Below are 21,326 nucleotides of genomic sequence, written 5' to 3'. Positions count from 1 at the left end.
TTCTCTCTCCATATATGCGGCCTAACCTAGTAAGTGTTTTCCAGCATTTTCAGTTTTTATTTCAGATTTCCAGCATCCGCAGTATTTTGCTTTTGTAGAACTTCAAACTTATTGCCTTGTCCAGTTGCAGCCTTGTGAACTAAGGACAGTAACAAATACAATTAAAACCATGCTTCGGGCCACATGCATGCTGCAAGAGCATGAGCGACTAAAACGTACATCATAAAATGTAAACATCAGACAAAAGATCATTCAGCCCTGCACAGGGCCCATCCAGTTCTCACAATGTTCACCTATGTGGTCCTCCAGCAGTGATCACTGGACAACGATTAGGAGTGAGAACCCTGGTTGATCTATCCAAGAGCGCTGAGACCAATTACAGTGCTCCTAAAGCTGCCATTGCTGAGATCAGCTAACTCAGCATAAATCTGGGATTGAACCTGGGACCTACCTAGTCTGTATGGCTGATTCAATCACTGGATAAACTCACTGAGCCATTGGAGTGCAAACTGAACCTTCTTAAAACATGTGGAGATGCCAGTGTTGGACTGGGGTGGACAAATGTGAGAAGTCACACAACACCAGGTTATAGTCCAACAGCTTTATTTGAAATCACAAGCTTTCGGAGCGCTGCTCCTTCGTCAGGTGAAGGAGCGCTGCTTCACCTGACGAAGGAGCAGCGCTCCGAAAGCTTGTGATTTCAAATAAAGCTGTTGGACTATAACCTGGTGTTGTGCGAATTCTCACATTCTTAAAACATGTCTGATCCACATCCCCATCAGATTAGACATTTTTTTTAAAAGTATCAGCCAACTGCTACAATAGAAAAATCTCTGATCTATTGAAAATTGCAATGTGAATTAACTGGATTCATAAATGAAGAATACTATTCAGTAAAAACATTCCAAGTTTTTCAAACATGTATAGCTAGTGGAACTTGACATTTAACTTCTAAATTTAAATAAACTTCAGGTTTTCTCACATTCTTGTTGATTAGAATTGAGTCAATTCCCGAATCATAATACAAAGAGATCCCAGACATAATCCTGACTAAAACAGTAATTTCTATATTAGACACTTAGTTGTGTAGATAAAATTCTTTACATCAATTGAAAATAATTGTATAATTTAAATCATGGCAGAAAAATAATTATAAATCCTGCACTGAATGAAAGAGCAAGTTTTGTCAATATTTGATAAACTTACCTTGGTCCAAGTCGAGTGAAATAATTGTCACCAAAAAAGTGCCTATAGATGTATTCATCTAGGTCATCAAAAGGATCATTTTTGCCTTCCTGGTGCTCTGCAATATCTTCAAGGTAATCCTCAACATCATTGACAAAATCAGAGAATAACATTTGGTCATGTATAAAAAGGCCATTATGAAAGAACCGGTTTATAAATTTCTCCAGCTCACTCCAGCGTTGGAACTCAACCACCTCCCGTTGAAGGTAATTATGGAGAAGCTTATGGAAATCTTCAACCTTGATGGGATCGAGGACTTTATTAAAGAGACTCAGGGATTCTTGATGAGCACATTCAAAGACACCAGAGCAACCCTTGGGGCTCCTGTAGTAGCTATGTTTTCCAAAGTGATCATGATCACTTGTACTCCTCTCAAAATTGTGAGGCTCCTCAGTGTACATTCTGTGGGGTTTCCTTGAATCGCTGTACTGGAACTGCTCGTGAACAGTTTCTCTGGGTTTATACTGACAGGAATCTTTGCCTCCGTGAACACCATGCTGTTTGTACTCGTTTGTTCTACATGGGTGTTCATTAGGACGTTGCTGGAACCCATGACGCCTGGTCTTTGCATCTCCTGTTTCTTCGCGTCTCTTATTTTTGTGAAATAATTTTTTTGCTGAGTCGTGGAATTGTCGGAATGTGGATTTAACAGAATCAGAGAATTTCTTAAGGTTCTGTTGTACAGCTTCTTTTGCCAGTTTAATTTTTTCTTTATGATGACGCACAAACTCCTTCGTTGAGTTTTTCACAGCATCAAAACTATTCTTAAATGACCTTATAAAACTTTCTTTGGGTTGGTATTTTTTACCCCTATTCCCATAAAACCCCTGGTTTGGTTTCCTGTCTTCCTTCTTTGAAGTTCTCTCAAGTTCAGGGTCATCCTTTACTTCCTTAGCTTCAACATAAAGTCTCTCCCACAAGTCAGAGCGTTGCTGCTCAAAGTCCAATTTCTTCTCCAGTTCTGCAAGTCTAGTTTGCAAACTTTCTGTATCTTTACCTTCTTGTGCTGTATTAGCCGAGGACTGAAAATCACTCAAAGAATCCAGTTCCTTCCGCAAAACATCAGTAATTTCCCTTTCTTTGTCCAATTCCTTTCTTAACATCTGAGCCTCAGTCACAAGGCTCCCCTTCTGTTGAAGAAAACTTTGTATCTGTTGCTTTTCCTCCTCCAGATGATCCTTTAATTTCTGATTTTCAGTGATGATTGTTTCAGCATCCATCCCCTTTCCTTCTAATGTCCTGATTTGTTCCCTCAGCTTCCGAAGCTCATTCTGCAGCAAGGCTAGTGCTTTCTCTTCGTGTTCCAGAGATTCCTTCATACGCTGGTTTTCCTTAGCAAGGCTTTGCTGCTGTGACTCAACAGAAAGCTTCTCATCCACAGTCTGTTTTAAACGTGTTTCCAAGTTTTCTCCTTGTGACTAAATAATCACAGAAGAAAATGGTTAAATATACAGATGTAAAGGTAATCTGTAACATATTACAAAATGCTTACAGTTTATTAACTAGTTTTATTATAGGGCAACACACTGAATATGATCCAAATTTGGCTTTTTAATAAAAATAAAATTTAGAATGTCAGTGTATGGAGTGAGCAGCACAGTAATATCAGCATAAGAAGGTAGCTACTGCTTTTGAGTACTATATGCTACACTTCGAAATGTTCTTATTTGACAGCATGAGCAGCCCTTCTGCATTTAATCAGCAGATATTTGGCGCAGAACGTTTGCCAGAAACTACTGTGTTCTGAATCCTTGAAGCAGATGAGGAACTACATCTTACTTTTTATGGTAACTGTTTCTTTCAAAAGACAGCAAAACTCATCTGCAACAGCTTCAAGTTTAGGATGCAACTTCCAATTTGCTTGGAAATCCCAATGACACTTATTAAGTGCTCTCCGTGGCAACCCTGGTCAATTGTGGAGAAGCATTCATTAAGAGTACTTGTCCATAAACTTGATAATTTAAAAGTGTAACAACCAGAAGTGAATTACTTCTCCAGAGGGAGTCGGGGACATTTTGGAGAAAAAAATTCACCAGGTCAACCTGGGTTGGTGAATCTCACGGTGGACAGCACAAGTAGGTTGTCCATTCATTCAAATAATGGTACACGGTGTAAGGACGAAAAATGTTTGTAGAAATGCATCACTTATTTGTCCTATATGACACTGATTTGCAAATTCTTCTGAAAAGGGATTTTGTCCTTCCAGTTTTCCAAAAATTGTCTTTGCCCCCTGATATCACCATATAGTTAAAATATTCGCTGGATTAATTAAACGATTTTAATAATTCACAAGTGACCCTAGCAATTTCAGTTTCTATTGTTGTAGATGAGAGAGAAAAAATAGAAGCATGTCCGACCAGAGAGGTCTGTTAAAGGGTAATTTTGAATAGAGATTGTGGAGGTTCAGGAAATAGTGCCTTGAAGAATCTAGTCTTCACAAATGCAGTCAAATTCCATATTCAGTGTGGCTCAGGATTCTAAAAGGACAACAAGCAGACACAAATAAAGTACAGGCAAAGGGGCCAAATGGCCTCCTTCTGTACAGTAAACTTCTATAGTTCTGTGTTACAAAAAAAAACTTAAATAAATTACAAATAAATGTCCAGAAGGCACAGACGGGATACATAGGGAAGGAAATAAAGACAAATCGGGTATATATTCTAAGGATCTCCAGGAAGATACCAAAGATCATCTTATTGTTCAAAAAGGGAGCAGGACATGAAAAGTACAGACTGGTTAACATACTAACTGTAGTAGAAAAAATGCTCGAGAACATTTTACAGAATTATCCTTTTCCTACAGTTCACAGATGTCAAGAAGAAGCGATAGCAGGGTTTTAGAAGCAACAGGGTATGCAGTCTGTCAGAATTATTTTAGAAGTAACCAAATAATGAATAACATATACAATATATATAATTTTCAGAAGGCATTAGGTAAAATTGCACAGGTGAGACTTTTCACGCTGATGGCTCAAGGAAAATGATAATTAGCTAGCTGGGTTGAAAACTGGCTTGTGGAGAATATGAAGCAAAAGGTTGTGATAAATGGAAAAAAAAACCCGTCTAGATGGAAGTAAACAGTGGGGTTCTACATGGATCAGTACTAAGGCCCAGGGTGTTTACACCATTCGTAAGTGACTTAAAAGAGAACCTCCTGCGATATTATCACATTTTCTGATGATTCCAAGTTGAATAGCTAGGTGGCAAATATAAAAGGAAACAGCATTTAAAAAGATATAGAACAATTAAGCAGGTGGGTTAAGTAACTGCAGATGGGTTTTAATGTAGATAAGTTACAAGGTAATACATTTTGAACTGAAATAGAGATTGTGTTTGCAATAGAGTCTCCTTTAGAGAAAGAGGGGAAAGGGAAAGAAGATCATAGTACAATTAGCAATCATTCAAGAAGTTTTCAGTCAATGCAAAATCTGTAATAAAGCTAAACAAAATACAAAAAGATCCATCTCAAGGACATTTGACTACAATTCAAAAGAGGTTATTTTAACCATGTATTGATCAATGGTGAGGCCACGTGCAATTTTGGGCACCCTACCTTCAAAAAGACATTGATTCGTTGAAGAGGCTTCAGAGAAGAGCAACAAGGATGATTCTAGGACTTAGTGCTCCAAGTTATGTGAAGTGACTATCAGAGATGAACTGAGACATGACCCAAGTCGTCAATATGCTGCGAGGCATAGATGATGCATATGCAAACTGGCTATCAGATTCTGACCGCTGAACTGGAGGACAGAGGTTTAAAAATAACAAGCCGCAAGCCACACTAGAGGGTGAGAAGTAACTCCCCCATTGCCACCTCCCCCACCCCCAAGGTAATGGATGCGTGAAGCAGATATATAGGAAAAGCTGTTGTGGCTGAGAGGATTATCGGATATAAAAAGAAACTAGGCAAATCTCTACTAGTGGAGGCGATAGAGATAATTGGTCGTTATAGGAATAGGGACAGAGATTGCTAGATTCTACAATAGCACCTGTTATGGGGGGCGGGGAAGGAGACAAGTGTTGTATGGAAAACAGGTCAGGACTAAGTAGTGATAATAACAGGATGGGTGACTATACTGCAGTTCGGCTTTCTTTTGGGAGGTTAAAGGAATGGGATAATGGGACAGATTGTACATAATCTGCAGAAAGAGTGGGCCTGGTGGCCAAAATATCTTTTACTTTTTCATTTTTTAATGTTATTATGTAAAGACAAAAACAACAAGCATTTATATAGCATCTTTAGTTTGATTGAAAGGTGGGTTTTAAGGAGGTTGTTAAAAAGAGGAAAAGTAGGTAGAGAGAGATGGAGAGGTTTGGCGGGGGGGGGGGGGGGGGGGGAGAATTCCAGAGTGTGGGACCTAAATTGCTGAAGGCACAGCTGCCAATGGTGGGGTGAAGGGAGGGGGGAAAATGCACAAGGTGCCAGAGTCAGAGGAATGAAGAGTTCTAGGGAGGGGTGGGAGGAGGTTACAGAGAGAGGGAAGGGTGAGGCCATGAAGGGATTTAAACTCAAGAATAAGAATTTTAAATTGGAACCACCGAAGGTCAGCATGGACAGGAGTGGTGGCTGAGTGGGACTTGGCACAGGATATGAGAGAGTCATGGATGAGCCGAAGTTTATAGTGTAGCGGATGATAAGCCATCCAGGAGAACACTGCGGCGGTCGAGGTGACAAGTGCACAGTTAAGAGTTTCAGCAGCAGATGGACTGATGTTATGGAGGTGGAAGTAGGTGGTGTTTGTGATAGAGAAGATATGGGGTCGGAAGCTCAACTCTGGGTCAAACAGGACACCAAAGTTGCAAACAGTCTGGTTCAACCGGAAACAGTGACCGGAGAGCGGGATGGAATCAGTGTCAAGGGTATGGAATTTGTGGCAGAGACCGAAAATGTTGAATTCGGTCTTCCCAATGGTTAACTTGAAGAAACTACAACTCATCCAAGATTGGATATCAGACAAGCTGTCAAGTGGAGGGATCGAGAGCGGTGGTGGAAAGGCAGAGCTGGGTGTTCTGTGGAAGCTGAACTCATGCCTTCCAATTATGTCGCCAAGGAGCAGCATGTAGATGAGGAAGAGGAACCAAGAATAGATCCTTGGGGGACTCCGGAAATAATGGTCCAGGGATGGAATGAAAAGCCATTGCTGGAGATGCACTGACTTCGATTGGATTGGTAAGAATGGAACCAAGCGAGGGCAGTCCCACTGAGCTAGACAATGGAGGAAAGGCATTATAGGAGTATAGTGTGGTCGACTGTTTCAAAAGCTGCACAGAAGTCGAGGAAAACAAGGACGAAACATCCATCACAGTAACAGAGGATGCCATTTCTGAATTTGATTAGGGCTATTTTAGTACTATGGCAGGGCCAGAAACCCGATTGGAGAAATTCAAGCATGGAGTTGCAGGAAAAATGGGCAAGGATTTGGGAGGCGACATGTTCAAAGACTATGGAGAGGAAAGGGAGGTTGAAAATGGGGTGTCAGTTTGCAAGGACAACGGAATCGAGGGTGGGTCTTTTGAAGAGGGGATTGATGGCAGCTGTTTTGAAAGGCAAGGTAATAGTACCCAATCACCGAGGTTGGACTCTAGCAGTGCAGAGGCGGAGAGAGGAAAGAGGAAGGATATCTCAAGAGGAGATTTGAAATGCAGCAGGGAACAAGGATTTTAAATGGGAAGCAAGGGAAGTGGAACACAATAAAGGTGCTCAAAGAAGGTGGTGCCAGGAGTAGGGGAAGAAACCAAGGTGTGATTTACATAGAAACATAGAAGATAGGAGCAGGAGTAGGCCATTCGGCCCCTCGAGCCTGCTCCGCCATTCAAAGAGATCCTGGCTGATCATCCAAATTCAGTACCCTGTCCCTGCCTTTTCTCCATATCCCTTGATCCCTTTAGCCTTAAGAAATATATCCAACTCCTTCTTGAATATATTTAATGAATTGGCCTCTACTGCCTTCTGTGGTAGAGAATTCCACAGGTTCACCACTCTCTGGGTGAAGAAATTCCTCATCTCTGTCCTAAATGGCTTACCCCTTATCCTTAGTGACCCCTGGTTCTGGACTCCCCGACCATCGCGTACATCCTTCCTGCATCTAATCTGTCTAGTCCTGTTAGAATTTGATAAGTTTCAATGAGATCCCCTCTCATTCTTCTAAACTCCAGCGAGTATAAGCCTAATCGACCCAATCTCGCCTCATAAGTCATTCCTGCCATCCCAGGCATCAGCCTAGTGAATCTTCGCTGCACTCCCTCCATGGCAAGAACATCCTTCCTCAGATAAGGCAACCAAAACTGCACACAATACTCAAGGTGTGGTCTCACCAAGGCCCTGTACGACTGCAGCAAGACATCCATGCTCCTGTACTCGAATCCTCTCGCTACGAAGGCCAACATACCATTTGCCTTCTTAACTGCCTGCTGCACCTGCATGCTTACCTTCAGTGACTGGTGCACAAGGACACCCAGGTCTCGTTGCACTTCCCCTTCTCCCAATCTATTGCCATTCAGATAATAATCTGCTTTCCTGTTTTTGACACCAAAGTGGATAACCTCGCATTTATCCACATTATATTGCATCTGCGATGCTTCTGCCCAATCACCCAACCTGTCCAAATCATACTGGAGTTTCTCGGCATCCTCCTCACAGCACACACGCCCACCCAGCTTTGTGTCGTCTGCAAACTTGGAGATATTACATCTAGTTCCCTTGTCTAGATCATTAATATATATTGTGAATAGCTGGTGTCCAAGGACCGATCCCTGCGGTACCCCACTAGTCACTGCCTGCCACTCGGAAAAAGACCCGTTTATTCCAACTCTTTGCTTTCTGTCTGCCAACCAGTTCTCTATCCAAGTCAATACCTTGCCCCCAATCCCATGTGCCTTAACTTTACACGCTAATCTCTTATGCGGGACCTTATCGAACGCCTTTTGAAAGTCCAAATACACCACATCCACTGGTTCTCCCTTATCTATTTTACCAGTTACATCCTCAAAAAATTCCAGTAGATTAGTTAAGCGCGATTTACCTTTTGTAAATCCATGTTTACTTTGTCCGATCCTGTCACTGTTTTCCAAGTGCTCTGCTATTACATCTTTTATAATGGACTCTTGCATTTTCCCCACTACCGATGTCAGGCTTACCGGTCTATAATTTCCTGTTTTCTCTCTACCACCTTTTTTAAATAGTGGGGATACATTAGCTACCCTCCAATCTATGGGAACTGTGCCAGAGTCTATAGAATTTTGGAAGATGACCAGCAATGCATCTACTATTTCTAGGGCCACTTCCTTAAGTACGTTTGGTGATAAGGGCCTCAAGACCACCACAGCAATATGGGAAAGTGGGTGGAAATTGTAGCCAGGTATGAAGGTAAATATGCTGCAACATTAACAATTTATTATTGAGTAAAATGCATCTGGAAGGAAGCCCAAATTCTAAATCTTTAGTCAACATAAGGACCAAGGAAAATAAGTTGCAATTGAAGGATTAATTTAAAATTCATCACTGCCGAAGAACAAAACACCAACACAAAATTGTTGAATGGCCAACAAGAAAAAAAAAATTGCTGAACAAAAATGCTTACCTAAATGCAAAACAATTCATCGGCCATGTACAAGAAGACTATTAGCTAACTTAATGCCAGAGTGGATGACCTTGAATGAGAGAGCAGACTCAAATCAAGGCTCCAGAAGTCTCTGCTCCATTTTATTCAAAACATCCAAGTATTCTTTTACCTTTAAACTTCAAACGTCTTTTTTGTTGAACCCCATTTTGAATGCATCTTATTTTTCCCTTTAATTCTCCAAGCACCAACATTTGTATGTGCTCTGAAGTTAAGCATGTGAATTGTTTAATAGCTATCCTACATATCAAGATGTTTGCAGTCATTACACACCATTATGATTGCCAAAAAGTGTCGGAACCCAAGTCCAGTGCTTCCACACAATCTCATTTAAGCGATTCTGAAGGCAAGCACAGAAGGTAGCTCATAATTACAAAGAACGCTATACATGGGATGAATTCTGCAGGTAAATGTTAAATGTCAGGTTGCAGAAGGAGCTGGCAAATACAGCATAATTTTAAAATCTATCCTTGGAGTATTCCCTTAAATCTGCTAATTCCCAAGTTACAAAAGAGATTGAAACAGACTTAATAATGGTAATAAGGTCTCAATTTACACAAGGTGCTTTAGAAAAGCAGACACTTACTGGGTAATTACACATCAGCACAGCCCTCAAGCATCTGGCACTTATCAAAACTGCTAAATGAGAAATGCTGCACTGCATTATGGTCGGGAAAACAACAATCTGCGAATATGTTAGTACAATATTGGCTGGCACGTATGCAGATAAAATAAACTATGTGCCATGCAGGTACAAGCCACAAAGGTTGAAACGGGCTGCGGAGACACGAAGGAGCAGTGAGAGAATGAGAGGCAATTGTGCAAATAAAAACATTTCAGAAGCCACCCAGATGGACGGATGGGTGGGAGGTGGGGAGCAGAGAAAGAGATAAAGGACAAGAGAAACAGTAAGTAACTGCAGTTTACCGAGATAACCTGCCTATTTCAACTTACTTTTTTTGGCGGATTTTGTGGGCTTTTTTCTGGGGGGATTGGCAAACTTTGTGGGCTTGTTATGGAGGTCTTTTTGATGGACACTATTGGCTCTTCTCTGGGATTTTTTAGGCAGATGGTGTGGAGGGGTTTTGACAGATGTTGACTGCTTTCTCTTTCTTGGTGGATGTTGCAAGCTTTTTTCTACTTTTTTTGTCAAATACTGTGGACCCTTTCCTGTCTTTTTAGCAGACTTTGTTGGATCCTTTCTGGGTTTCTTTGGGCAATGGTGGACTTTTTTGGGAGGCATGGGCTGCTTTCTCTTTTTTGGTGGATGTTGCAAGCTTTTACCTGCTTTTTTTTGGTGGATGTTGTGTGCTCTGGTCTTGGTTTTTTGGTGGTAAACACTGTGGGCTCTTCTCCATGTTTCTTTGGGCAGATCTGGGATTTTTTTGCGAGACATGGGTTGCTTTCTCTTTTGTTGGTGCATGTTGTGGGGTTTTTTCTGCAATTTAGGGCAGGTTCTCTCAATAACATCGTGGGCTTTTTTCTGAGGGGGGTTTTGGCAGACTTTGTGGCCTTTTCTATTTTTATTTGGAAGACATCGCGAGCTCTTTTCTTGGGGGGACCTGGTATATGTTGTGGGCTCATTTCTGGGGGTTTTGGGACAGATACCCGATTTTATGGCAGATTTGGGGTGCTTTCTCTTTTTTTTGATGAATGGTGAAGGTCTTTTTCTGTTTCTTTGGTGAATATTGTGGGCTCGTCGCTGGAATTTTTGATGAATACTGTGAACTTTTTTCTCTTTATTTTGCCAGGTGTTGTGGGTTCTTTTCTTCTTTTTAGCAAAACCTGTAGGTTTTTTCTTAGATATTTTCTGCTGGACATTGTGAGTTTGTTTTCTGTTTTTGGGGAACTGGCTCTTTCCTGGATTGATCCCCCATGGTTCCAGAAGCCAAAATCCAAGCCTACCCTTATTGCCTCTCTTCCTTATAATTTTTCCCCTCACTGCAACTCCCCCATCTAAATACTGTGGATCCCCCCTCCCAAATTTCCTCTTCCACTCCTGTGGCTTCATGGTTGTATTTCTTTCTCTCTCTGTTCCCAAGTCTTTTTTCTGACTCCACAGTTGGAACTGTTGGTGGTGTCCTGGGCTCGAATCCCTCTGCAAACATACGACCTGCGAGGTCAGGCCAATTTTAAGAAAAAGAAAACAAAAACAGAGGAGGGTAAGGAAGTTGAAATTAAAAAAAGTGCCAGATACAAATAAAAAAGCTCAATAAGTAATTCCAATATATCAAAAAAAATTGACTAATTTCATTAAAATGGTCTGTATTAAGAATGCATTGTACAGACATCTATTGCAATACTGCAATGCAATACATATTTTGAACAGCGTACAATTTAAAATGAATACATGGATGGTGTGGCGAGTTGATTTCCTTCTAATTGGCACAGATTAGAAAATAAACACAGGAGAACCATCAAGAATTTCAAAGGGAAAATAACAAAGATCTGTCTAGTATACAGGAATCACTAAATCAAGAATTACGAGTACTAATTCACTCATGCCTGCATCATTCATGAGTTATATTAATGAGCTGGTTAAAATAATGTTAATTTCACACACTCAAAACTATTCACTGTTTCTGTATCTGAACTAATAGCACAAAGCTAAACTGGTTTAGGTTTGATAGTTGGAAGACTTAGGAGGCCAACCGGCAAACACGGTCAGATCAGGCATTTGAATCATAATATTTGAAGCACGCTTACATGAACACAGGTCATTTGTAGTATATTGAGAATTGTCATATAAATATCCAAGAGCAGTTGAGTTACCTGAAGCTCAGCTTGCTTTTGTTTGAGCTGCTGGTTCTCGTTTCTTATTTTATCCATAAGTTCTGTCAGTGTAAGCAGCTCGTCTGGTTTTTCCTTTATGTCTTCCAAAAGTTCCTCAGTTCTGGCCTAATTTGTAACATGGCAGCTATCAGTGAGTATATGACTGCTGCACATACCACCTTTTATATTTTTGTATCAGTGAAATCAAGTTCATTAAAAATTGGTACCTTTGCTGGAATAAGATTGTGGCTACTTCCACTAACCTTAACCCCTCCACCCCCTCCCCTCCTGAATGTATTGACTGTTTGTTGTGGTAGTCATATACGATACTGCTCACCTTCTGGTTCCTTTAGGTGGCCATTATTCGTGAGTATCGGCAAACTATTTACCAGAGGGTATCACTGCCCAGCCTGATTCAGTCTTCATCAAACATCCACAAGCATGCACTTCCAGCAGGGATTGCTGGATAGTAAACGAGTGAAAACCCTGGCCAATTTTTCTTTCCCTAACCCTGGGATACTGGACAGAAGCAGCCCTACCGCTGCCTCATCTAAAATCAGCTCACTTAGGACACATCTGAGTTGAACCGAAGACCTTCCAGTCTTTATGGCACAACTACTCACTTGTTATTTATTAGGGAAGCTGTGGAGCCCACTCTAACTCGGATAGAACTGAACCTCAATTGGATGAAACTTTTTCCAAATAAAACACCATTTCTATTCACATTGATATAAAATATTATGGAGGTCAATTCAGCAAGATCTAACCTTCCTGATCTTTTAATTAATGGTCATTAAGGATAAAATTCCCGACCCTCTTTAGCATTGAACAACATTGCAATGAGAGGCACTAAGAAGTGTTAAATAATCCAGAATATCATTTTGGATTATTTAGCAGTTCACCAGAAAGCCTTACCCTTTAATTACTGTGTACAGGAAAAGTTCTGATATCCGGCACCGACGGGACCGAGCTGCTGCCGATCCATCAAAACTTCCGGATAGACCAGCGCTAATGTTGAAGGATAGGAGGTTTTCATCTCCATATTGGACAACAAACACTGTTGCTTAGCAACAGCTTGTAAACACTCGGCCCGTACCTTGGAAGCGTCTCTGAAGTTGTTGCTAAGCTACAGGGACGCTTTCCAGAGCCTGACTGTTAAAAAAAAAAAATGCTAGAAGAAAAAAAACCTAACCAAAACAGCTGCTGATTTCTGCCGTTAGATCGAGGTTTCCGGGCATACAACCTCCGGATAAACCAAAATTTCCTGTAGTTACATTTATTGCAGCTGCAAATCAAGTCCAACATTTTTTTGAAATGAGCTGATATTAGCTGTTGCTAGACTCCATTACAATCAGTGGAAATCTCACCAAAATCCATATGGAATATTTAGAAAATCTGTGCAACACTGCACTTATGTTCTTAACAAAAATAGCAGATTTTGTTTTAGCATCTATTTCACAAAGAGGAATTAGTAAAGATATTTGAGTCTTTTAGTGCTTGTGACTGGGCCATATAAAATTGATTCACCTCCTTATTGGCTCAATCTTCACTCAAGCGTTGATTCTAATTTTCACTGGTGCAAAGCAGACTTATTTGAACTGATGAGTCAGATATTGGGCAAAGTCAAAAAAAATCTGACAGCACTAATGGAATGAATACCAGACATACTGGAATGTTACTTTGACTTTGTGCAGTTGGGCCAACTGGTCATGTTAGTAAGTCAGCTATTCCACTGAATTTATTGGTATGGGTGGGGCAGGCAGCTATTTAAAGTTCAGGGTATGTTATTTTAAGTAGTGTGTTCAACATTGCACATCAAGTGGCAGATTGTATGTTTTATTATAGATGGGAAAAATCTGCAGAAATGACTAAAATCAAAACAACTTAGTTTTGATAGAGAAGAGCAAAACTGAATTGGGCAACACTGAACTGATGGGGGTGGGAAGAGTACTTACATGAACTGTGGGCGGGTAGATGAGAAATATGGCTACATTATCTAACTAGGAAGGGAGGGGGATTAATAAAATAATTTAAGAGTCAGGAATAGACGCCTATGCACAATAGCCCATCCCGTGCAAAAAAAAGTGAAAATCCTTGCAACTTTTGCCACAATTTTTCAGTGGCCCTGCTCATAAATCATGTCTCCATAACAAATTCTGACACCTTTCTGAAAGTTGCGTAACAGTGAAAGCCATAGAACAGTGAAAAGCACTTTGTATTTTTACTAAGAACTGATATCAGAAATTGCACTGCATCAGAGCGCTATTCTCCACTCAAACCACTACTACTGTGGCACCAATCAATCTGCTTCTAGAAATACTGAATGCAGGTATAAAATAGTAATTCTACTAAAACATAGCATCAATATTTTACTATTTTGTTGAGACTTTATTGTACTGAAGATTCCATTTCATCAGCTGGAGAGAGGGTTAAACACAGGGCAGCTTTAATATCTGTAGGCCTGTAATGACTTTATGATGTTTATTTACTACCCACCTTATTGTCTGCAGATGATTCTTGATCCTTTTGACACTGAAAGAGATCATCCTTAACATCATTCAACTCATCGTCATGGATTTTCTTTACCACTTTCTGTTGTTCCTGTATTTGGGTCGTCCCTGCAATCAGCCAAAAGAAAACACACCATGGCACTATCAAAAAGACAGACTTTTGGATTTTCCTTTATCAATGCATTACTGGCTGGTTACTTGATAATTATGAAAGATCCATCATTGACAAGCAGCGCATGCAAATGATGAGATAATGCTGATTTGTGAAATAAATGCAGTACTGTAACATGATTGGTACAATAAACCTGAAGGATGAATACATCCCAACTTTGCTAAGTTTGCTTCATATAAATCTGATGGTTGATATCTCATTGGCTGTAGTTTGTCCCGTCAGGTCACTGCAATTTTATATACTTGTGTTTATGCATGCATTCTCTCTTCCTTCACCAAGCTCCCAATGATAAATATAAATCCAAATATAACATTAATGTGCACATAATAAAATAAATTCTGTATGTTGCATTTTAACAAATTATTTCCATGAACTCAACATGTAGATAGATTTCACAAGAACAATAGGATTTTTGAGTCTTCGCTTTTGCATATTCTGCAAATTGTTTTATTTATTTTGTTCGTTTTGTACAATGACCCAGTAAGAGTGTGCTGGCAGACATTAAGCTACAAACTCGTATTGCACTAAATTATATTTGAGATTACCCACTTACATTGTAACAGTGTGCTTCATGAGGGGAGTAAACTTCAGTTATTTTTTCACATACATGAACAATGTCTTAACCTGCACAGGTGAAGTCCAGCACAAGCCTCTCTATTCGAGCTCAACTAGCAATTCAATGGTTCGGGTTAAAGTCATTTTTCTTCTTCTCACAATTCAGATAAAGATTTTGTTCTGCTTTTGTCCGACACTTATAAATATTACACTTTTGATCTTTTTAAACACATACCTTTTAATTTAGTAAATTTTTCCTGATGTAAATGATTCCCTTATTTCTTCAAGTCCATCTAGATTCACGTCCCTGCCACCAAGATTCAGGCAGGCTACACCTAGACCACCATCAGTACCCCTTTTTTCTGGTCACTATAAGACATTAGATAATACCCAGGTGGCATACTCTCCCCACCCCGCTCCTATTCTTTGAGCATTAGTACTGCAATTCTTAGCACTGCCATGCCATCTTATTTTTTATGCTTAGTAAAGAAGTCAGCTATGTTTTTTAAACATTCCTGTATTGGTAAAAGAGGCCGGTCTCTAAATGTTTGCTTTGTTTCAAAAATAATTCACTATGTGAAGTATTATATTTAACATGATAAGGCATTAGAAAAATGCAAGTGTGATCGATTTTTACAATACATATCTCAGCGCCCATATTTATTTAAAACACTTCTCTCAAGATTTGAACAAATTGCCCTACGATCCAGAAAAGTCACCTTGTTAATAACTAATAAGCAACCAATTTTACATTGTGTATATACAGAGCTCCAGTTCAATACAAATACTGCACAGCTGAGGGTATATTTCCCCCTGACTTGCACAAATCTGTTCACTCACATTAGCAGCTGGAGGAAAATATATTCCTCAGTGGACTAGTCTCCTCTTTGCGACACACATGCACAAAAGTAAACTTTTTGCACCTGTTGCACACTAAGCACGTTCTCGTATCACATTTCTGGGGGGGGGGGCGGGGGGGGGGTGGTGGAGACACAGCATTAGTGGCAACAGCAGAAAAGCTGCCCCAAAATTAATCTAGTTAAAAGTAGTACTGATTTGAGATGCACAATGTGGATTTAAACCCCAAACTGATCTCTAAAGAACAGCATAAAACAGAATATGAAATTTTATTCAGTCGTGTCCTCATGATTTAGGTTTCTATTTTCAACAATGTTGTAATTCTTTATGATGCCCTGGAAGATTGAGAGAATAAAATCCTTTACTTCAATAAATGCGCTTAGGGCCTAGTGAGCTATGACCTCCACAAGCCAAACAAATAACTCAGGAATTATAGTAACAAATGAGTTAATAATCTATCTTGCAATTGAAAGCTGTGAGTGGCAGTTCTCCTGATGGTCTAGTAGGTAAAGGCACCACCTGATGAAGTACTTAGCCATATAGACCAGTAGATCCCAGGTTTGTTCTCTGGTGTATGGAGTTAGCAAATCTCAGCCAGGACAGCAGTTAGAGTGCTAGATTTGGCCTCAGTGCTCAGAAACTGGTAAAGATAAATCAGCCTTTGATTTCTTTCCAGCAACCTCTAAGAAAGGGTACGTGTGAGGACATCAGGCAAGAACAAGATCAGGCTCAGCTTGAATAAACTGACAACGCTCACCATCCGGGCTTACACATTATAATTGGCGACTTAGCTGAGGTACCGGAAAGCTGCAAGAAGCTATTGGGTAGGGGATGAGGAAAAAAGGGAAAAAAACATGAACACAAAAAAGCAGCAAGCTGTAAATGAATTTAAGTCACATCAGATTGATTAATTTGTCACTACTCTGAAGTATACTATGTTATGAAACACGTTACTTTTTAAATGATTTTAATGCTTTTTTATATTTAAAAAAGTGCCCTCTATTTGTTAATAATTCAGTAATACTGCTCAATGGCAGTGGGACCCATAATCATTCAGCTTCTTACTAGTCACATTAAACTGCACTGTAAAACAAAATCTGGTGGGACAGAGAGGGAACAACAGGTTAGTACACTATGGGACACTGGCTTTAATCCTGCCTGGTCTGATGGGATAGAAGCCTCCTCTCTCTGCCAACCGCAAGGGTCCGGCACAATAATGAACTTGCCAATCTCAAGCCAGTTTCTAAGTGAACATGGTCCACACATCAAAAGTGCCCACAATTTTGTATGCATTATAGAAAGTTATAAAACATTCAGACTGATGTTCGTATGAGGTCTGCAGTGGATAGTGGGAGTGTTAAGGCACATTGCTGGGCTAGAGCGCGAGCAGGAAATAAATACAGCTACACTACAGAGAGACACTCATCATCAAGGGGAAAATAAATGTGTGAGTAAGCAAGAGCGTACACACACACACACACTAATACAGCATTTCCAAGTGACAAGTAATCCCCAGATTTATTCTATACTGCTGAAATTCTAATTAATTAAAGTATAAAGTATAAACTTAAAATATACATTTTTAAAAAAAGTTTAATTGGGGCTATCAAGAGCAAGGATGGCCCTCTCATACTCCCCATTATTTCAAATGAGCTTCGTCTCACCCCTCTTCAGAGGCAACTGGCTGCCATCTTGAATGTCTCCTAAACGGGGATCAAGTATTAAATTCGCAGGTTAGTCTCAACCCCAAATGCAATTTATTTCAACAGAGACTTGATATAATTACAAAAAAAATGTAAATACATGCGCAAGTTACACACACACATTATTGTCTCAGTTCAATATGACAGGCAATTGAAAGTGTAGCAGTATTGTCTCATTTACCACTTCACACTGTATCTCTATGCAATGAATAAAGGTACATTGCAGCATGTGAACTCCGGTCGATGCAAAATTGTAAAACCTGGCGTGCTGGCCACTTTTTACCAGTGTAGAATTTGCATTCCTGGGTTTGCAAATCCTAAGAAGCTTTGTGAAGGTTTGATTTATGCACTCTTTCACTGCATTTATTTTTGATTTCTATTATCAAGTCATAGATGTAAAACTCTATTTGATAACTCACCGTTAGTTGTATTTGGGGCCACAAAGGAACTAATTGTTACCGTTTCAAATCGGCTTTGGGTGGTTATTTGAATTTTTGTTACAGGGACAGAAGGACTAGGAGAAAAGCAGTTACAGTGCTTGCAACTAAATACTGAGGATAAATGTAACAGTGCCAGTTTCAAGACCACATATGATACAAAATAAGTATCTTAAAACTGTGAAAAATCTAACCAACTGTTAAAAATAACTCTTTTTAGTTATTTTAAGATCCATTTAGTCGCTTTAGAACGTATTTTTCTTGTCATCTTATTTTTTTAGTGCATGCATTGATTTACAATTGTTATATAAGTAAAGAGTACAACTTCTTTAAATGTGTACAGTTTATAGAAATTGAAAGAATCTAAATAAAACCTGAATTAGGAATGTCACTATATGGTTATATACAGTGGCACTTTAAAAAAAACTTTGTAAATAATAAATCCAAGTAAAAAGTAAAGTGTGGATTTGAATACCAATATTATTAGCTCATCCTAATGTTAGTTGTATCTAGATTTTCCAATTTTGTTTTCACTTTTATTGTGAAATATTAATGCATGCAAATGAGTTCACAAGCGTTTTCTATCACTTTGTGAAGAAAACCATGCATAGTAATTTTACAGATCTCCACAGCAGCACTTATTTTACTGAAAGTACATGCGCAAATGTTCAAAATAAAATATTTATATATCAAATATATACAATCAAATTGTAATATAAAAACTTGATTTTTTGCATGCTACAGGGAAAAAAGCTGAACAGATTACAAATGTCATACAGTACACCAACTCATCTCAATAAATATGTACATGCTTTAAGCAACCAAACTTGAAAAAATGTTAGGGGCATTTGTTGCTGTATGTGGACAGCCAACCAATATTAAACCAAATTTTACATGCTACATATACTCCAGAATGCTTTCAAGTACCAACTCAAATCCTGGTGTCCAGTACAAGAAAACCCCATCTTGGCCACTGCAAGTATTACCACTAGCTCCAGTGGATGACTATGTATATAACCTCGTCAACTGCACTTTTTTTAATGGGCTTCTCAGTGTTATAGTACACTTGAGGCACCGCCATGTGGTGCTCTGAAGTGATGGGACGTAGACCTGATCCACCCCACTCTGTTGAGTTACCAGTCTCACTTGCTCTAGTGTGGGTGTCAGGTAGAAGATGGCCATTTCCCTACGGGGCAGGGTGCAAGTTGAAAATCTCATACATCTTAAGAGACCATCACAAAAATAGGAGAGAGAGAAAGTTTTGAGCATGCCTGTCCTATTGGCCAACGGTGTATATTTCCCATAAAGACATGAGGAAAAGAAAAATATTAGGAGCAACATAGCCTTGAAATCTAAATATAAAAACAGGAGTTATGCATTTCTGTACTGTGCACATTTAAACAGCTGGGACTTTACTTGTGTCAATTCATTAAAAAAAAATTAATGACTTTTTTCTAAAAACTTACGAAACAAAAAACTGTCTTGACATTTAAAAAAATCAATGGGAGCACATTAGAGCAATAACACTTGCAGCATCAAGAAAGGTTCCAAGACTCTAGTTACCACTGCATTGCATGTAAATTTGATAAAATATTTCCACACAGTTCTTATGACTTTGGTTATTGTACTCACTGCCTTTCTTACCTTCAAATTCACCTGAAAATACATAAAAAACTAACCATAAACCAAAATACAGAACATAAACTTAAGACGTCACAACGTACCAGAATTGCCTTTAAACTGACAGCATTACACAACATTATATGCAACATCTCTGGAAGATGCGATCGCTCCGTGCCCTAAAGTCACACAGATGAACAACTGACCACTTTTCCTGGTGCAATTCAATTGACTGTACGTCCCATTGCTGGCAGTTTTTTTTTTTTTTTTTAAGTATGCTCTACATTAATGGCCAGAATATACACATTCCTAATAAAAGGCAGAGTCTCCTTCCTTCGTCTCCTTACTTCATGTTTTAAGCAAAAGATAAAAATGGATATACACCAATGCCTGGCTTCTAGAACCTGGGAGCATTAAAGTAGGACATCTCAATACCTCGTACAAAGCTCCCAGCAGCATCAACTGTATTCAACTACTGATACAGGTGCTTTCTAAAAAATTCCCAATAAAGCGACAACTATTCGAGATTTAAAAAAAATCTATCCTCCACATTCTGGCAACCAACAATGACCAAGATGTAGCAAAACGTTGTTCTATCTAGCCAATAAGACCGTCCTCCCACCTACCCTGAACAAAGATTGCACTCCACAGATGCCTTTATAAACATCAAAATGTTGTCTTATTATTTCCTTTCTTCCCCCTGAACTTTTGTTGTCCCCTTTTTTTTTCTAAAGCTCACATACGCCCCAGATTGACAGGAAAAGGGAGAAAAGGTGACCAACAGCAGATGACCACTGCCCAAATTGCAGCAGAATTGAAGATACCTAACTTGTGTTGCTTCAGTTCGTGATGCCACAAAGTTAGTAAAAGGGAAGGAAACCAAACTGGTGTAACCACAAGACTGCACTATCCAAAGTTACAGCACAACTTAGTTATATCACTGGTCTGGCCTTCTATGCATCCTCCCATCCCTCAACGCCACTATCCCTGCTAGAGTTTTCAGCTGTCTTCACCCTAAACCTCTCGGCCTTGCTACTTCTCTCCCCACTTTCAAAAGCCTTCTCAAAATTTCTATCTTTGATCTTTTCCTCGAATTCTCCAATTACAGCTCAGTGTCCATCTCCTCTTCCCCTTTTCTCTTCTGTGGAGCACCTTGGGACATTTACTATGGCAAAGGGGCAATATACAAGCAAGCTGATTCTGTTAAACTTACCATAGAAGTGTCCAAATCCCATGCTGAAAGCGATAACCAGTGCAAGTAAGATGCATTTATTCAGAGTGGTATTGAACCGATGCTGCTGCTGCTGCTGTTCCCCATCCACCACATCCTCACCAGGTATATCCTCGGCTTCAGAAGAAGACAGCGTTCTTTTTCGAATACGTCGTCTTCGCAGTGTAGGGCTGGATTTATCACTGGTTTCATCACTACTTGATTCATCTCTGCTTCCTTCAATTGCAGATACTGAAAAAGAAAGACATTATAACGATTACGTAGGCTAGTGTATCAGTGCAATTAAATCTACCCGTGGTTATTACTAATTTATCACGTATGTCGGTGGGATAATTTAAAAAGCTTTCTAAAGAAAAATAAGACTCCATCCCCAGCTCATCTTGTTGACTCCCATCCCTGCTCAATGCTGACTGTGAAATATTAGCCAAGATCCTAGCAACCAGGTTGGATGCGGTTGCCTTGGTCCTTGTCCACTATCAACCAAACAGGGTTTATACAAGGCTGTCACTCAGGAAACAACACTGATCCACATGGTACACCACTCTAGAAGCACCAGCCACCTGCCCTAGATACAGAAAGAGACTTGACTGGATTTCCGCTCACTT

At 39.7% G+C, this 21,326-nt stretch overlaps 1 protein-coding gene across 5 annotated transcripts in view; it reads right to left on the bottom strand.

Annotated features, from left to right (window-relative positions):
- The window catches only part of ccpg1 (cell cycle progression 1), a 66,823-nt gene that overhangs the window by 3,966 nt on the left and 41,531 nt on the right, over window positions 1-21,326 (bottom strand). The window contains exons 6-11 of one of the 5 annotated variants that reach the window (XR_015073829.1): window positions 20,704-20,952; window positions 17,395-17,433; window positions 14,132-14,253; window positions 11,636-11,761; window positions 4,798-10,976; window positions 2,581-2,663 (exon numbers count right to left, since the gene is read on the bottom strand). Coding sequence is in view for 4 of the 5 variants with exons in the window: in XM_085968770.1 (XP_085824896.1) it covers window positions 1,207-2,663; window positions 11,636-11,761; window positions 14,132-14,253; window positions 17,395-17,433; window positions 20,704-20,952 (1,993 nt within the window). In the remaining variant the exon portion in view is untranslated. Of the gene's footprint in view, window positions 1-1,206; window positions 2,664-4,797; window positions 10,977-11,635; window positions 11,762-14,131; window positions 14,254-17,394; window positions 17,434-20,703; window positions 20,953-21,326 lie in introns of those variants that run through there. The other 4 variants (XM_085968770.1, XM_085968771.1, XM_085968772.1 and 1 more) reach the window with 4 other exon arrangements.

The sequence above is a fragment of the Somniosus microcephalus genome, chromosome 27 (assembly GCF_052327205.1).
Source record: "Somniosus microcephalus isolate GS21.2 chromosome 27, FLI_Smic_1.0, whole genome shotgun sequence".
Lineage (NCBI taxonomy): Eukaryota > Metazoa > Chordata > Chondrichthyes > Squaliformes > Somniosidae > Somniosus > Somniosus microcephalus.
Note: the sequence above shows the minus strand (reverse complement) of the source record. Positions and strands in the feature narration are given on the sequence as shown.